Genomic DNA, 13256 nt, shown 5'->3' with positions numbered 1-13256 from the left:
TGGCGCTTCTTCTTCTTCTGCTCTTTATTTTAGCAGTAAGGTAGCAAAGCTGCGCTCTTCTTCGTAGACATTGAGTTTGGCTGCAGCTGCACACAGTTGCAGCGCCTCCTACAGGAAACTGGTGGAGCTACGCAGAAAACCACGCCGTTCAAAAGCCTTGTTTGGATTCATGTTTTTATAAAACACTGAGGTCCGGACCTCGGGGTCCTCAGTGGGAGCTACGGTCCTGGCTGTGGCGGCCATCTTAAACGGAGCTGATTCCAAAAGTTAATCAGTTCCAGAAATGCATCCAATGATTATTTCCTGAAAGTTTCATTAAAATTTGCCCATTGGTTCCTGAGAGATTTTGCTAACAGATGCAGTCAAAAACATTATCATTTTGCTTTTTCTCTTTGGTAGCACGCAGTAACGAGTCATATTAGTGATTTGATGTTTATTTTGTGGGCATTGCTCCTCACATCAACCCGTTTTTATTTCAGTTTTCTCACCAAGAAATGATCATTTTATAACAAAAATTTATTTCCTGTTCCAAAGCGATGCTTGTCTACGCATCCCAGTTCCATAATAAGTCAGCTGTATGTCCTACATTTTTCCCAGTAGGCTGTTTCATCCATACTTTTATTTTTTTTTTACAGCACCCCAGTTTCCTGTTTTGCAAAATTTTCAGAACCATATAAACAACCGGGGTTCGGCACGTTTTTTTTTTTTTTTAAAAAAAAAAGGTCAGAACGAATGCATATTCAGTGCCTTTATAATTTCCGCGTGTGCGGATGAGAGTCACCGTTATAAAATGTCCGCCTCGTGTGCGACGCTGTTATCTGAAGCTCTGCGCTGACGGAACAGAGGCGGAGGAGGTGGCGGATGCGGCGGCGCTGCCTCGTGATAAGCGTTCTGGTACTGTCTTTTGAGCTGACAGGCTTTTGTTGCCTCAGAATTGAAGTTATTATCTCTCAACACAAACCGAAGATTGTGAAATTGATTCGGCTCGGGTCGTTGTGCTCCCAGAGATTGACCCCCCCCTCCTCTGCGCTCACTTACTGACAAGTAATAATTTGAGTTGTTCCCCGGACCGCGTGTCAATGAGATTCTCAACGCGAGCGCGGAGTTGTCCGAGGCTGGAAGGCAGATGAGAAACTAAGGTGGTGTTTATCGTCGTTCAGAAAACAGGAGGACACCGTTTCTTATGAAACTGTTTACTTGGATACCTATTATTTTAGGACGGCTCAGATTTTTTTTGGGTCACCAAATTACAAATCGCGAAGAAGCCGAGCTGCATAAACAAGTTGCGACGAAATTGCAGTTTTATCAGCTCCCTCTCAAGGGGTAGTTCAGATCTTCTGAAGCAGGGGTTTTATGGAAACATTACGAACAAATACTTCACCCGTTTCTCTATTCATGAGCTAATGCAGAGGTGGGCAACCCTGGTCCTCGAGGGCCACCATCCTGCAGGTTTTCCTTGTTTCTCTGCTCCAACACACCTGGTTTGAATCAATGGGTGATTAACAGGCTTCTGCAGAACATGAAGAGGTGATTTAACCTTTGAATCAGGTGTGTTGGAGCAGAGGAACAAGGAAAACCTGCAGGATGGTGGCCCTCCAGGACCAGGATTGGAGACCCCTGCCTTACAGACTCGTAGTTCCTGTCAATATGCTCTATATTTCCAGAAGTATTTGCTCACCTCCCTTCAGACGAACCTGAGATCATCCCATTCTTAATCCGTGAGGTTTAATCTGATGTTGGACCACCCTTTGCAGCTATAACAGCTTCAGGTTTAGAAGAGTTTATAGACATTTTAGACCAGGGGTGGGCAATCCTGGTCCTCGAGAGCCACCATCCTCCATGTTTTTCTTGTGCCTCTGCTCCAACACACCTGATTCATGGTTAAATCACCTCTTCATGTTCTGCAGAAGCCTGTTAATCACCCATTGATTCAAATCAGGTGTGTTGGAGCAGAGGAACAAGGAAAACCTGCAGGATGGTGGCCCTCCAGGACCAGGATTGGAGACCCCTGAGCTAATGGCTGGTCTGAGCTGAGCCAGCACCAGAGTGGGTTGGTGCCCTCTTAAAAAGACAATTAATCAACCTTAATAAGCCGCCATCTTACCTTTTTTATTAGGTATTTGAAGCCGAGCTAAAATGGATGAAATTGAAGACTTCTTTTATTTTGAAAGGATTACAAAGTGGAAGCTATAGTTACGGGTGAGCTCAGCTTTACTGTCAAAATACATCCCCATCACGTTGATTTGTTGGACCGATGAAAATGAAGACATTTAAAGATCCTCGGCTAGCAGGATTAGCATTAGCTAAGCCTCCGTTTCGTTTGATTGTTTTTCGAGTGATTAAACTTTAAATTTGCCCCCAAATTCACCCTTAAATTCAGTCCCAAACGTTGGTTTTTCTAAGCATATTTAAAAACGACGCTTGTTGACCGAAGCGCTGCACAAAAGTTCAAATAAACTCACAAAAAAACAAACGAAGACCGGTGCGTAACATGGATATCGTAATATTTCTGCCAAAATAACCATAAAAAGATCTGAATTACCACTTTAGCTGTTCGTTACCAAACTGTTGAGCTATTCCTGCTTATATAAATATTTCTTTTAGGAAAGACTCGGAGTTCTTTGTGCTCAAATGTGTCGCGTTCTGCCTTTAAAGTGTCCCAGGTGTTGGATCGACGAGCCGCTGACGTTTCCCACCTGGATTATTCGTATCCTGAAAGTCCGGGGTCCTGTTTGCGTTGGGAAGAAGGGTTGATCATTAGGAGCTTCACCCCCCGTTCCTTTCAAGTCCTCCAGACTGCTAGTCACACGGGAATACATTGATCTCCGGCGGGATTGCACATATGAAAAGCTATCAGAAAGCAATGAGGCGCAGCCGATTGCAGTTCTGACAAGAAATATAAGAAATGTGGATATTTGGTCAGTGCAGAGAACTCTTCGCTCGGTTATCTTTAATTTTCTCGCCTCCCTGTTGAAATGCCTCATTATGTTTGTTTATGCATGTGGGCTGAATGTTTCGACCTCATCAAATCAGACTAAATTACTTGAATTGTGGATCCATGAATGCACTTTCTTCTTTCCATTTGTTTGGCGCTAACGTCTGAGGTGTCCTTCCTTTAATCGCTACCTGAGCTCGCTCGTTCTTCCCGTCTCCCCCAGGTGCTGAAGGGCAGCAAAAAGCTCTCCCTCTCGGTGCGCTCGGTCGGGAGGATTCCAGGCGGCTACGTCACCAACCACGTCTACACGTGGGTGGATCCTCAGGGCCGGAGCGTGTCGCCGCCGCCCGACCTGCCCGAGCATCGGAGCGCCACCCTGAGAAGGACCGACAGCCAGAGGCGGAGCAACATGCAGCTCCTGCAGGAGGGAGACGAGAAGAAGGTACGAAACGCCGGCGCCGTCCTGGAGGGACGGGCATGAGTCTTTATTTGAATCGTCGCGGCTGCTGGCTTACATTTAAAGGAATTCAATTAAAAAAGCTCATAAAGTGAAACGATTTGTCTTTTAATGAGATGAAATGACAACAAAAAAAACTCCCAACACAGAGTAACATCCATTTTTTTGAGCAAATTGACAACTTTTTTATCTTCCTCCACAACAAACAGCAGGCGATCTACTGACTGTGTGCGCGCGTTGGTCCTTCTGTTAGCAAAATATCTCCTGAGTGGATTTAAATTAAACTCTAACTCTAATTATTGCAGGTACAGCTACATCTGATCAGCCTTAGCAAACACAAAAAGGCTTCAACTCTTCTCACGGATTTTAGACTAAAATTCAGAGCCGTGTTCAAACTCCTAATTTAGTTTTTGAGAGTCAGAAAACGCCAAAAAAAAAACGGCAACCCGGGAAACCAAACTGTGACTGATTCGAGACAAATAAAAAAGGAATATATTGCAACCAAACGGAGAGACAATTAGGACACTTTGCAACTAAACTGAGGCAAAGAAAGTTGCTCGATTGATGCAATTCATCTGCAGAACGCAAACCACTGACGTCTGAAGAAATGCTGTGCTCCGTATGGAGTGAGCTTGAAAAGCTCACGTGACGCCATCATTGTAGGCGGGACTTGCCTCTGGTCGCATGAAATCCAACATGGCTGCTTCTTAAAACGGCTCCTGTTGGCTTCAGTTCCCAGCAACGAGAGAAGACCGACTCGGCTCCAACCCGAGGCCGTTCCAGGTGTGAATTTGTGTGTTTTCTCGCAGCTGCGTCGCTAACAGTCGCAGTAGACGCTAAAAGATCTCTGTTTTTTTGAGACGATCAGCGAGCGATCGGACCTCTATGATTTGTGAGAATTACCGGCCCCGGCTCACAAAAACCACACATTTACGAGCCGTGAAGCTTCACATGAGCAGAAAGTAACAAGAGATTAGTTATTGATTTCTCAGCTGCTTTGTAGGTGGATTTTTTTTAATTTTTCTTAAATAAGAAAGGATTTATCTGAGAATGCAGCGGTACGAATAACTCGAGACTTGGTGTGCTTTGAAGCCCACACGGCTGTTGTTTAATCAGTGGATGTGCTTTTTTTCAATTTTGTTGTTTTATCAAATCTGTTCCTTCCTTTTTTTATCTGCTGGCGCCGGCCCATTTCTGTTGAACGGAGCGTTCACCTGCAGCGTATTTGTACGGAGGCGGCAAAATGGCTCTTACGACCTTACTTGAAGACAAATATAAGGTTTTTGGAACCAAAAAGCAGCATCCAGCTTGGCTGATCTGTTCGGTTGAGGTTGTCGAAGCACAGGAGAGAGGAAAGGAAGTCAGGAGTCCGAACAACTTGACCCTAAAATTAACCGCTCACGGCTTAAATCACGGTTTCCGGCGTTCGTTCCGACCCAAAAAATCGGGACTCCTAACGACACCTCTGACTCGGCCGCTTCCAGAAACGGAAAGCAGACCGCCGGGGCTCCTTTCAAATCCATGTATGGGTTAGTTCTTTGTTTTTTTTTTCGTTTCAAAATAAAATTGCAAAAACAAAACAAGCATGTGTTTTTTTTGTTTTTAAAATGAAATTAGAAAAACGGCAATTGCAAAAATAAAAAAAGGGGTACGTTTTTTTTTTTAACTGCAATGGTTAAACCAAAGTCGAGCTTTTATTTTGTTGTTAATTCAGCGGGACCTTATGGCGGAACCGGAAATGAAGACCTGAACTCCCGGCAGTCACCAGCAGGTGGCGGTTATGTACGCCTTCCCTTTCTTTAAAATCCACAAGAAGAAGAAGAACTTTTTCAGAATCTAGCAGTTTAAAAATGGATCCGTTTGTCTTATTTAGAGGGAATCGACGCATTTTATTGAGAGCTGATGATCTTACCGTCAACAAGATTTCTTTCATATTCCAAGGAAGTCATTAAATCAGGACATTACCGCCACCTGCTGGTGACTGCCGGGAGTTCAGGTCTTCATTTCCGGTTCCGCCACAAGGTCCCGTTGAATTAACAACAAAATAAAAGCTCGTCTTTGGTTTAACCATTGCAGTAAAAAAAAAAAAAAAAACACAAACGTACCCCTTTTTTATTTTTGCAATTGCCGTTTTTCTAATTTCGTTTTAAAAACAAAAAAACACATGCTTGTTTGGTTTTTGCAATTTTATTTTGAAATGAAAAAAACCAAAGAACACGGATTCTTTCAGACAGGAAGAGAGGCGAATCGACTCGGCGATAACGCCTGAAGCTTCAGGGACGCTGTGGACTTTCGGAGCTGCCACGTGGACGTGGAGCCAATGAAAAATGGATCCTGTAATTAAAACTTTTCTCAACGTCCTGTGTTGAATGTCAGAACCTGAACGCCTTCATTTTCTCAAAGGTGAGCGGAGGTGACTGGCTTCCCTCCAGCAGGCAGACAGTTGTTATTAAAATCGGAGGGGGAAGAACAATATTCACCGAGAGAGATGGACTCGCGAGCCAGATGCTGGAGCTGTGCCTGCGAGTTTATACGAGGGTGAAGCTGACATTGTTTAATGGCGAGATTTGCATTTGTGTCGTCTTGTAGCCACCAGGGTGAAACTGATCCCCATTTTCTATCTTGGCAAGAAAGAGATGAACCAAGTAATGAAATGCCTCATTGTGATGGAGAACGGGGAGGAAAAAGATTTAAAGTTCGGCACATTTAAACATCTTCCTCTGGACAACGTAAAACCGATTAAACGTGACGTCATTACCTTCCGAAATTACCTCCTGAACCTGCCGGCTTGAGTTCAAAGCGTTTCGTCTTTTTATTTTGCTGAATCATGCTTAAAACCGCGAACATTTGCAAACCATCAGCACCTAATGTTGCATCATAAAAAACAGGGCTCTTGACATTAGATGATTACCTCATTAAGCCGGAAAAACTCTCAAGGGGAAAAGTAAATAGCCATGGAGTGGAGGAACCCACTTGATGTGAGGACCTGAAGGCAATAAACAAAGAAAGCATATTATACCTCCTGGAGTCGCAGCCAGTGGGTTAAATATACAGCAGCCACTTTGTCAGACAAATGAACCCTTCATAAAGCATGTTGCCTCTGGTAAAAACTAAATACTGTGAGTTTTCAATAAAGGGTGGGCGAATTTAAAGCTGCCCTCGTCCATTTATTAGATTATCTCTGTCGTTTAGCAGTTATAAATGATCAAATAAAAGTTTATCAGCTCAAAAATAAAAGCACGTTTGTGTCCAAAACCAAAACTAGAACAAAGTAGAGCGGGTTTTTTTTACTTGATATATACGGCTACATGGTTTTTATGCCTTGTTCTTGTTGAGGAATTAAAAAAAAATATGTATTTAGTTTGATAAAAGAAGCTTCAAATTTTTAAAACGGCGTCAAAAATCTACAACCACGACACCGTGTTGGATTGTAAGACGAGCCGTCAACGAACGGTCCATTTTCCAACTGTTGTCATATATACGGCGCTGCGTTCAAAATGGCCGATTTCGGTGCTCTAGCGGAGTGGTTCCCAAACTTTTCAGCTTCCGACCCATAAAATAACAGCGATAAAGGTGTGTGACCCCATCTGTTGTCTGTTTAAATATCCAAAACCGGTAATGACCCTCTTAAATAAGAGCATAATGACTACACAATCAGTCCTAACATCAATTTATGACTTGTATGTCAATTCTCTGTAACAATTATGGTGTAAATATATCATAAAAACTGGGTTTTTAATTGTAGGTTGATATCTGGAGATTATCTAAGGACCCCACTTGGTGTTGGGTGACCCTCATTAGGGTCCCGACTCAGACTTTGGGGATCATTGCTCTAGCGGAGCTGGTTCGCCTGTATCAGCATTTATCCGATCCCTCTATGAGAGATAAAGATAATGAAACGGCTCAAAACTCACGGGAGGATACTGCACCAATGTAAGCGTCGAATATAAACGCTTCTGCCGCCGTGGGCGGAGCCCCGCGCAACTATGACTGAGCCTTAATCAGTCCCTCCAGGATTTCGCGGGCATTTTTTGTAATTGTTGCGATGAAAAGTTGAGATTTTTTTTTTTTTTACTAAAATCAATAAACAACCATAACTATTAATATATAAACCAAAAATCCTTCCTAGTTTTGTAAGATAATTCCCAACAAACATTGACATTCTCAAAAGGTGCTTTATTTGAGAACTTTGATAGCTTCTAAACTGACATTCATGAGCATTTCTGGATTGTCCCTGGTCTGCAGCTCTCCTCACATGTTTTGCAGACACAAAGTGTTTGTCGATGCGTTTATGTTCCATGATTACACTGCAGGACGTGCAAAACAGCTGCAGCTGGGGAGGAAACTGGTTTGCTGAAATCTTTGTGGGCAAATGTGAAGCATTAGCGGCCATTTTGGCTTCGGTCGCTGCTCCTGCACGCTCCCGGCATTCTGATGTTAACAGGAAGTGACGTCACGTGTCTTCTTCCTGAGTTATTTGGGGTTATTTTGTATTCCACGCTACACAAACCCACAGAGAAGAGACTAGACCGCAGAAACGGTGGAGAATCACTTTAGAAACAATAAATATTGGGTTAAAGTTGCGGTGTTTTGGGCAAAGTTGCAAAAAGTTGTGATTTCGCGGGGTTTGCTTGATTTTGCGTTAATAGTTGCGATCGCAACATCACGAAATCCTGGAGGGTCTGATTAACGCTGCGAGCGCCCCGTCTTTGTAGTTTAACCAAAGTCGAATTAAAACATCACGACTTCTTCCGTATATAAGGCGCTCCGGGTTATAACGTCTGCATCCAGCTCCCTGATGGTGAAGAAGAATCCATCTTTGCTTCGGCCTTGTTTACCTGTTTGTTTGTTTGTTTGTTTGTGTTGAGCAGGTTAACCTGGTCCTGGACGACGGGCGCTCTCTGGGTCTGATGATCAGAGGCGGGGCTGAATATGCGTTGGGGATTTACATCACCGGCGTGGACAAAGGGTCGGCAGCGGAGTGCGGAGGACTGAAGGTATTTTTTCACCGTTTTTAACTCGTAAACCTAATTAATCAGTAAATCTAGTTGGTATGAAAGTGATCCTAAAGTTTGTTTTAATGTCCTTCAGACAGAAGAAGTGTTTTTTCCGTATACGTGGAAGAATCCAGTAATTTGTTGGATTTAAATCTGTGCGGCTGAGATTCTCTGGGATTTATTTACCTCGGCTAAGATGATTACTTGGTTCCGACGAGCCACGGAGGGGATTTTAATTTCCAAAATGGGTTTTTATGACTCCTTTTTGTTTGTGATCTGGGTTACTCAAAGAATAAAAGACCTGCCAACAAATATTTCACCTCAATAGAGGCTCGTCCGAGAATAAATAATAAATTCCTCGACCGGATTTCGGCTCGTTTCTGCTCCTGTCAGAGCTGCATGTTAGCAGCCGAAACAACCGAGCTGGAGCAACGAAACCGGTTTGTTTCTCGTTAGAAAGACCGTTTTTAAAGTTTTATGTCATTGTGTGAATGTGGACTTAGCTTCTGCCTCCTGTTTGACTTATTTTAGCTGCTGTTTTGCTAATGTTAGCTTGTTTTGTGGGTTTTTGCTTTAAGCTCGTTAGATTTTGTGGAAGCAGTAAAAAAGATCATCTAAGTGTTATTTATCTTGTGTGAATGAGAAGCAAAGCAGTAGCTAAAAGCTAAATTAGCAAACTGTTTAACTAGTTTTAGCTTCTAGCAACAGCTTTTGTGATTAAGGCTTTTATTTTTGCTAATTTCAGCTTTAAGCTATTATGTTAAGTTTAGTTTGTAGCAACAGTTTTGATAATTTTAGCTTTTAGCTATGGTTTGGTGATTTTGGCTTTAAGCTGCTGCTTTGCTGTTTTTAGCTCTTAGCTAAAAGGCAAGTTTTAGTTTTTTCTTTAGGCACAGCTTTGCTAATGTTAGCTTTTTTGCTGTTTTTAGCTTTTAGCTACCTTGTAAATATAAGTTTTCAGCCACAGTTTTAGCTTTTAGCAATGGTTCGATTATTTGGGTTTATAGCTTTTCTGCTGATTTTGGGGTTTTTTTAAGCAAAGTTTTGCTAATGTTAACAATTTTAGCCGTCCTTTTAGCAACAGCTTTTCTGATTTTGGCTTTTAGCTGCTGTTTTGTGGATTTTTGCTTCAAGCTTGCTTTTAGCTGGTTGAATTTAACAGAAACAGAGAAAAGATCGATATAGTTTCACATATATTGTATGAATGCTAATTCAGCTTTTAGCTACTTTTGCTAATTTTAGATTTTATCAAACGGTTTTTCTGATTTTAGCCTTTGGCTGTGATTTTGGTGATTTTAGCTGCTGTTTTGCTGGTTGGAAACAGTACTTGTTTTTTTATCTGTTTCCAGTTTTATGCTCCTCATAGATTGAGTTGATGTGCAGCTTTGTGTGGTTGGATTTCAGATTTTTGTCTTTGTCAAACAGTAAAAACCGATCGGATCTTCTATCAGTTTTCAGTTTAACCTGCGAGTTACACAAGAAACTTAACAAGTGACTTCCTCATCGGGTTTCCTACCAAGTCCTTAAAGAACCAGAGAAACATCTAATCAAAGAAAGGAGAAAGCAAAGAAGAACGTGTTTTATTTTTTAGTTTGAACAGCTCTGTTTTTAGTCCAGAGTTACGAACCCAGACAGAAGCGAAGCCCGTTCTCCCGCCTGGTTCTGTAGCTCCGGTTCGTGACGCTCCGGCGAACAGATGGCTTCACCTGCAGGGTTCAAAGGTCGGACGCCGTCTCCACAGATTCAGGCGGAGGTCAGAGAAGGAGCCACAGAAGGAGCTTCTATTTCTGGAGCAGTTGCAGATGCGCTGTATGGGCGCAAGTATTCACTCGCCCACCAAATCACTGAATCCAGCTGTTCTGATCACGTCCACAGGTGTATAAAATCAAACATCTATGCATGCGGACTGATTCTACAACCATTAGTGAAAGAATGGGTCGCTCTCAGGAGCTCAGCAGCCACCTGTGCAATAAGTCCAGTCAGGAAATTTCCTCCCTACTAAATATTCCAGTCAGCTGTTTGTGGTTTTATAACAAAGTGGAAGAGATTGGGATCAACAGCATGAAGTGGACCATGTAAAACCACAGAGTGGGCACAGAGGACACCAACGTTCTGCAGAGTCAACATCTACAGACCTCCAACCTTCCTGTGGTCTTCAGATCAGCTCAGGAACAGAGAGGAGAGAGCTTCATGGTATGGGTTTCCATGGCAACGGCTGCATACAAGCCTTCCATCACCGAGAGCAAAGAGTCGGACGCCGTGGAGTAAAGACCGCCGCCGCTGGACTCTAGAGCAGAGGAGATGTGTCCTCTGGAGGGACGGGTCTGGGTCCGGCTGCTGCCAGGAGGACGGTTCTTATCTGACTGCGTTGAGCTGAGTGTAAAGCACGGTGGAGGGAGGATCATGGTGTGGGGTTGGGTTTTCAGCCAGACAGTTTCATGCTCCCAGCTCTGTGGAGACAGTTTGGGGACGGCCCCTTCCTGTTCCAGCGCACAAAGCAAGGTCCACCAAGACACGGATGAGGAGGAACCCGACGGGCCCGCTCAGAGTCCTGACCTCGACCCGACAGAACACCTCTGGGATGAATCGGAGCGAAGACTGAGAGACTTCTGTCCAACATCAGCGTCTTACAGATGAGCTTCAGGAGGAATGGTCCAAAAACTGTGGACAGCCTTCCCAGAAGAGCTGAAGCTGTTGGGCCGACATCATGGATTAAGAATGGGATGACCTCAGGTTCATATTCATGTTAGGCGAGTGAATACTTTTACGTTCCCTCGGATTGGCGGAGCATATTGAGCACAAATGCTGAAATTCTTTTCACTTATATCGGGATGCGTCAGCTCGCTGTGAGAGCGAGCGGCTCACATGCAGACCTGCTGAATTGTGTCTCCAAGGAGCTAATTAACGGCTGTAACCCTGCAGCTACTATTAGCACAGCAGTTTCATGCTTCTGACTTTGTCCTGAGCAAAAACCATAACGTGTAGGACAGGAACAACTGAAACTAGATGTAAATCCAAGCACAGAATACTGAAACCTGATCTGTTTTCATATCCTTAAATCTGCTGGTTTTAATCCTTTTAAGTGCCATAATCAGGATCGGCAGTGATGTATTTTTAGATGCTGTTGAACGCTGAAGCAGTTTTCATACTGATGATGGGGTTTTTTTTGCCCGCACGTGGCGATGCTCTTAACATTTCCTGGATGTCGAAACTTCCTGCTGGTTCTGATGAGTTGGATTTCACTCCCAGCAGGGCTGAAACCTGAAACCGTTCCTCTCTCTGCAAAAAAAAAAAAAAAAAAAAAAAAAAAAAAAAAAAAGGGACGTCAGATTAACCGAAGCGGAGTAAATTTAATCTGTTTGTTCGTCCTGAACTGCACAACTCGTTTGTCCTCGCTGTCGGCCCCTTTTCGTTCGGGGATAAAAAGCTTTTATTGTTGGCAATTTAGGTAAAAACACCGCCTCCCAAGGAGAAGAAAAAATGAGCCGAAGTAATTTATAAAAACAGTTATTTTTTTTTTTTTTTACAAAGAGCTGAAAATCTTACCAAGAGGCTTACAGATTTATGGAGACATTTTACAGAAAAAAAACATGCCTGTACCAGAGATTTATTTGTATTTTGACACTTAAAGAATCATAGTTTTTAACGTCAAACTGACAGATTTAAGACTAGAAGGTGACCAGTTGGTTTTTCTGGGACATTTCAAGGAAATATTGTTCAAATTGGGGAATCCGATGGCCGATTTGTGAAGCCACTTTGTTTGGTTTTGGCCCCAAACAGTTTAATATTCCCTGTAATTAATACATATATATTTTTAAAACTGTATTTAGAGTTAAAAAGACGAGTCAAATAAAAGCCATGACAGCGGCTGTAACAAATGGGTTTAAATGGTTTAATGTGCACAATATTAAAATAAATAAGTCTATAATCTAGATATTTGTGCAGGAGTTTGCAACGTTAAAATATAAACATTAAAAGCGCAGTTCATTCGTCTATTTAATGGTAACGGCTCTTTTTGGTGAAGCGGTTTTATCCCTGGAGCTTAACGGCAAAACGAGAAGAGACTTGAACCAAAGCGGCGCCAACCAAAACGGACAAAAACGGGTGAAATTTGCGAGTCAAACAACGTGGCGTCGACACTTTATTTACACGTAGAGTTTGCGTTCTTTATGCGTTGTTTGAGCGTTTAAATACGTGCCGAAATGCATCGCCGAGCGGATCCTGCAGTGAATCGGTGACATCACCGGCGAACACAATCAGACGGTTTATTAATTTACTGGCGTCGCGACCTTCGTGGAGGGCGGGCGGTCTCAGATAAAGCCTTGATCCTTAAAGCGGGGCTAACGGTTTTCCTTATTTATGTCAGACATGAAAATAAGCTTGTGCCGTTGGTTTGTTTGTTGTAATGGTTTGTACTTCAAGAGCTTTGAGTGGTCTGAGGCGTTACTCTTTAGAACAGCGGTAATGGAATCGTAATCCCACATAATAATCGTATAATGGACCATTGGCGTTCCTCCTGTTTGTGTGCTTGGTCTCCTTAGTTTATCAATCCCTCCAGGTTTTCGTGGGCATTTTTTGTGATTGTTGCAGCTAAAGTACCTGATTTCGCGGAGCATTTTCCTAAAAGTTGCTTTTTTTTTACTAAAATCAATAAACAACCATAACTTTTAATATATAAACCAAAAATCCTTCCTAGTTTTGTAAGATAATTCCTAACAAACATTGACATTCTCAAAAGGTGCTTTATTTGAGAACTTTGATAGCTTCTAAACTGACATTCATGAGCATTTCTGGATTGTCCCTGGTCTGCAGCTCTCCTCACATGTTTTGCAGACACAAAGTGTTTGTCGATGCGTTTATGTTCCAT

General features: G+C 42.7%; 1 protein-coding gene across 2 annotated transcripts in view; it reads left to right on the top strand.

Annotated features, from left to right (window-relative positions):
• whrna (whirlin a) overlaps positions 1 to 13256 on the top strand; it is a 159967-nt gene that overhangs the window by 79643 nt on the left and 67068 nt on the right. For both annotated transcript variants that reach the window (XM_025007874.2, XM_037979504.1), the window contains 2 exons: positions 3159 to 3377; positions 8264 to 8389. In XM_025007874.2, the coding sequence (XP_024863642.1) occupies positions 3159 to 3377; positions 8264 to 8389 (345 nt within the window). The remainder of the gene's footprint in view (positions 1 to 3158; positions 3378 to 8263; positions 8390 to 13256) is intronic.

The sequence above is a fragment of the Kryptolebias marmoratus genome, linkage group LG14, assembly GCF_001649575.2.
Source record: "Kryptolebias marmoratus isolate JLee-2015 linkage group LG14, ASM164957v2, whole genome shotgun sequence".
Lineage (NCBI taxonomy): Eukaryota > Metazoa > Chordata > Actinopteri > Cyprinodontiformes > Rivulidae > Kryptolebias > Kryptolebias marmoratus.
Note: the sequence above shows the minus strand (reverse complement) of the source record. Positions and strands in the feature narration are given on the sequence as shown.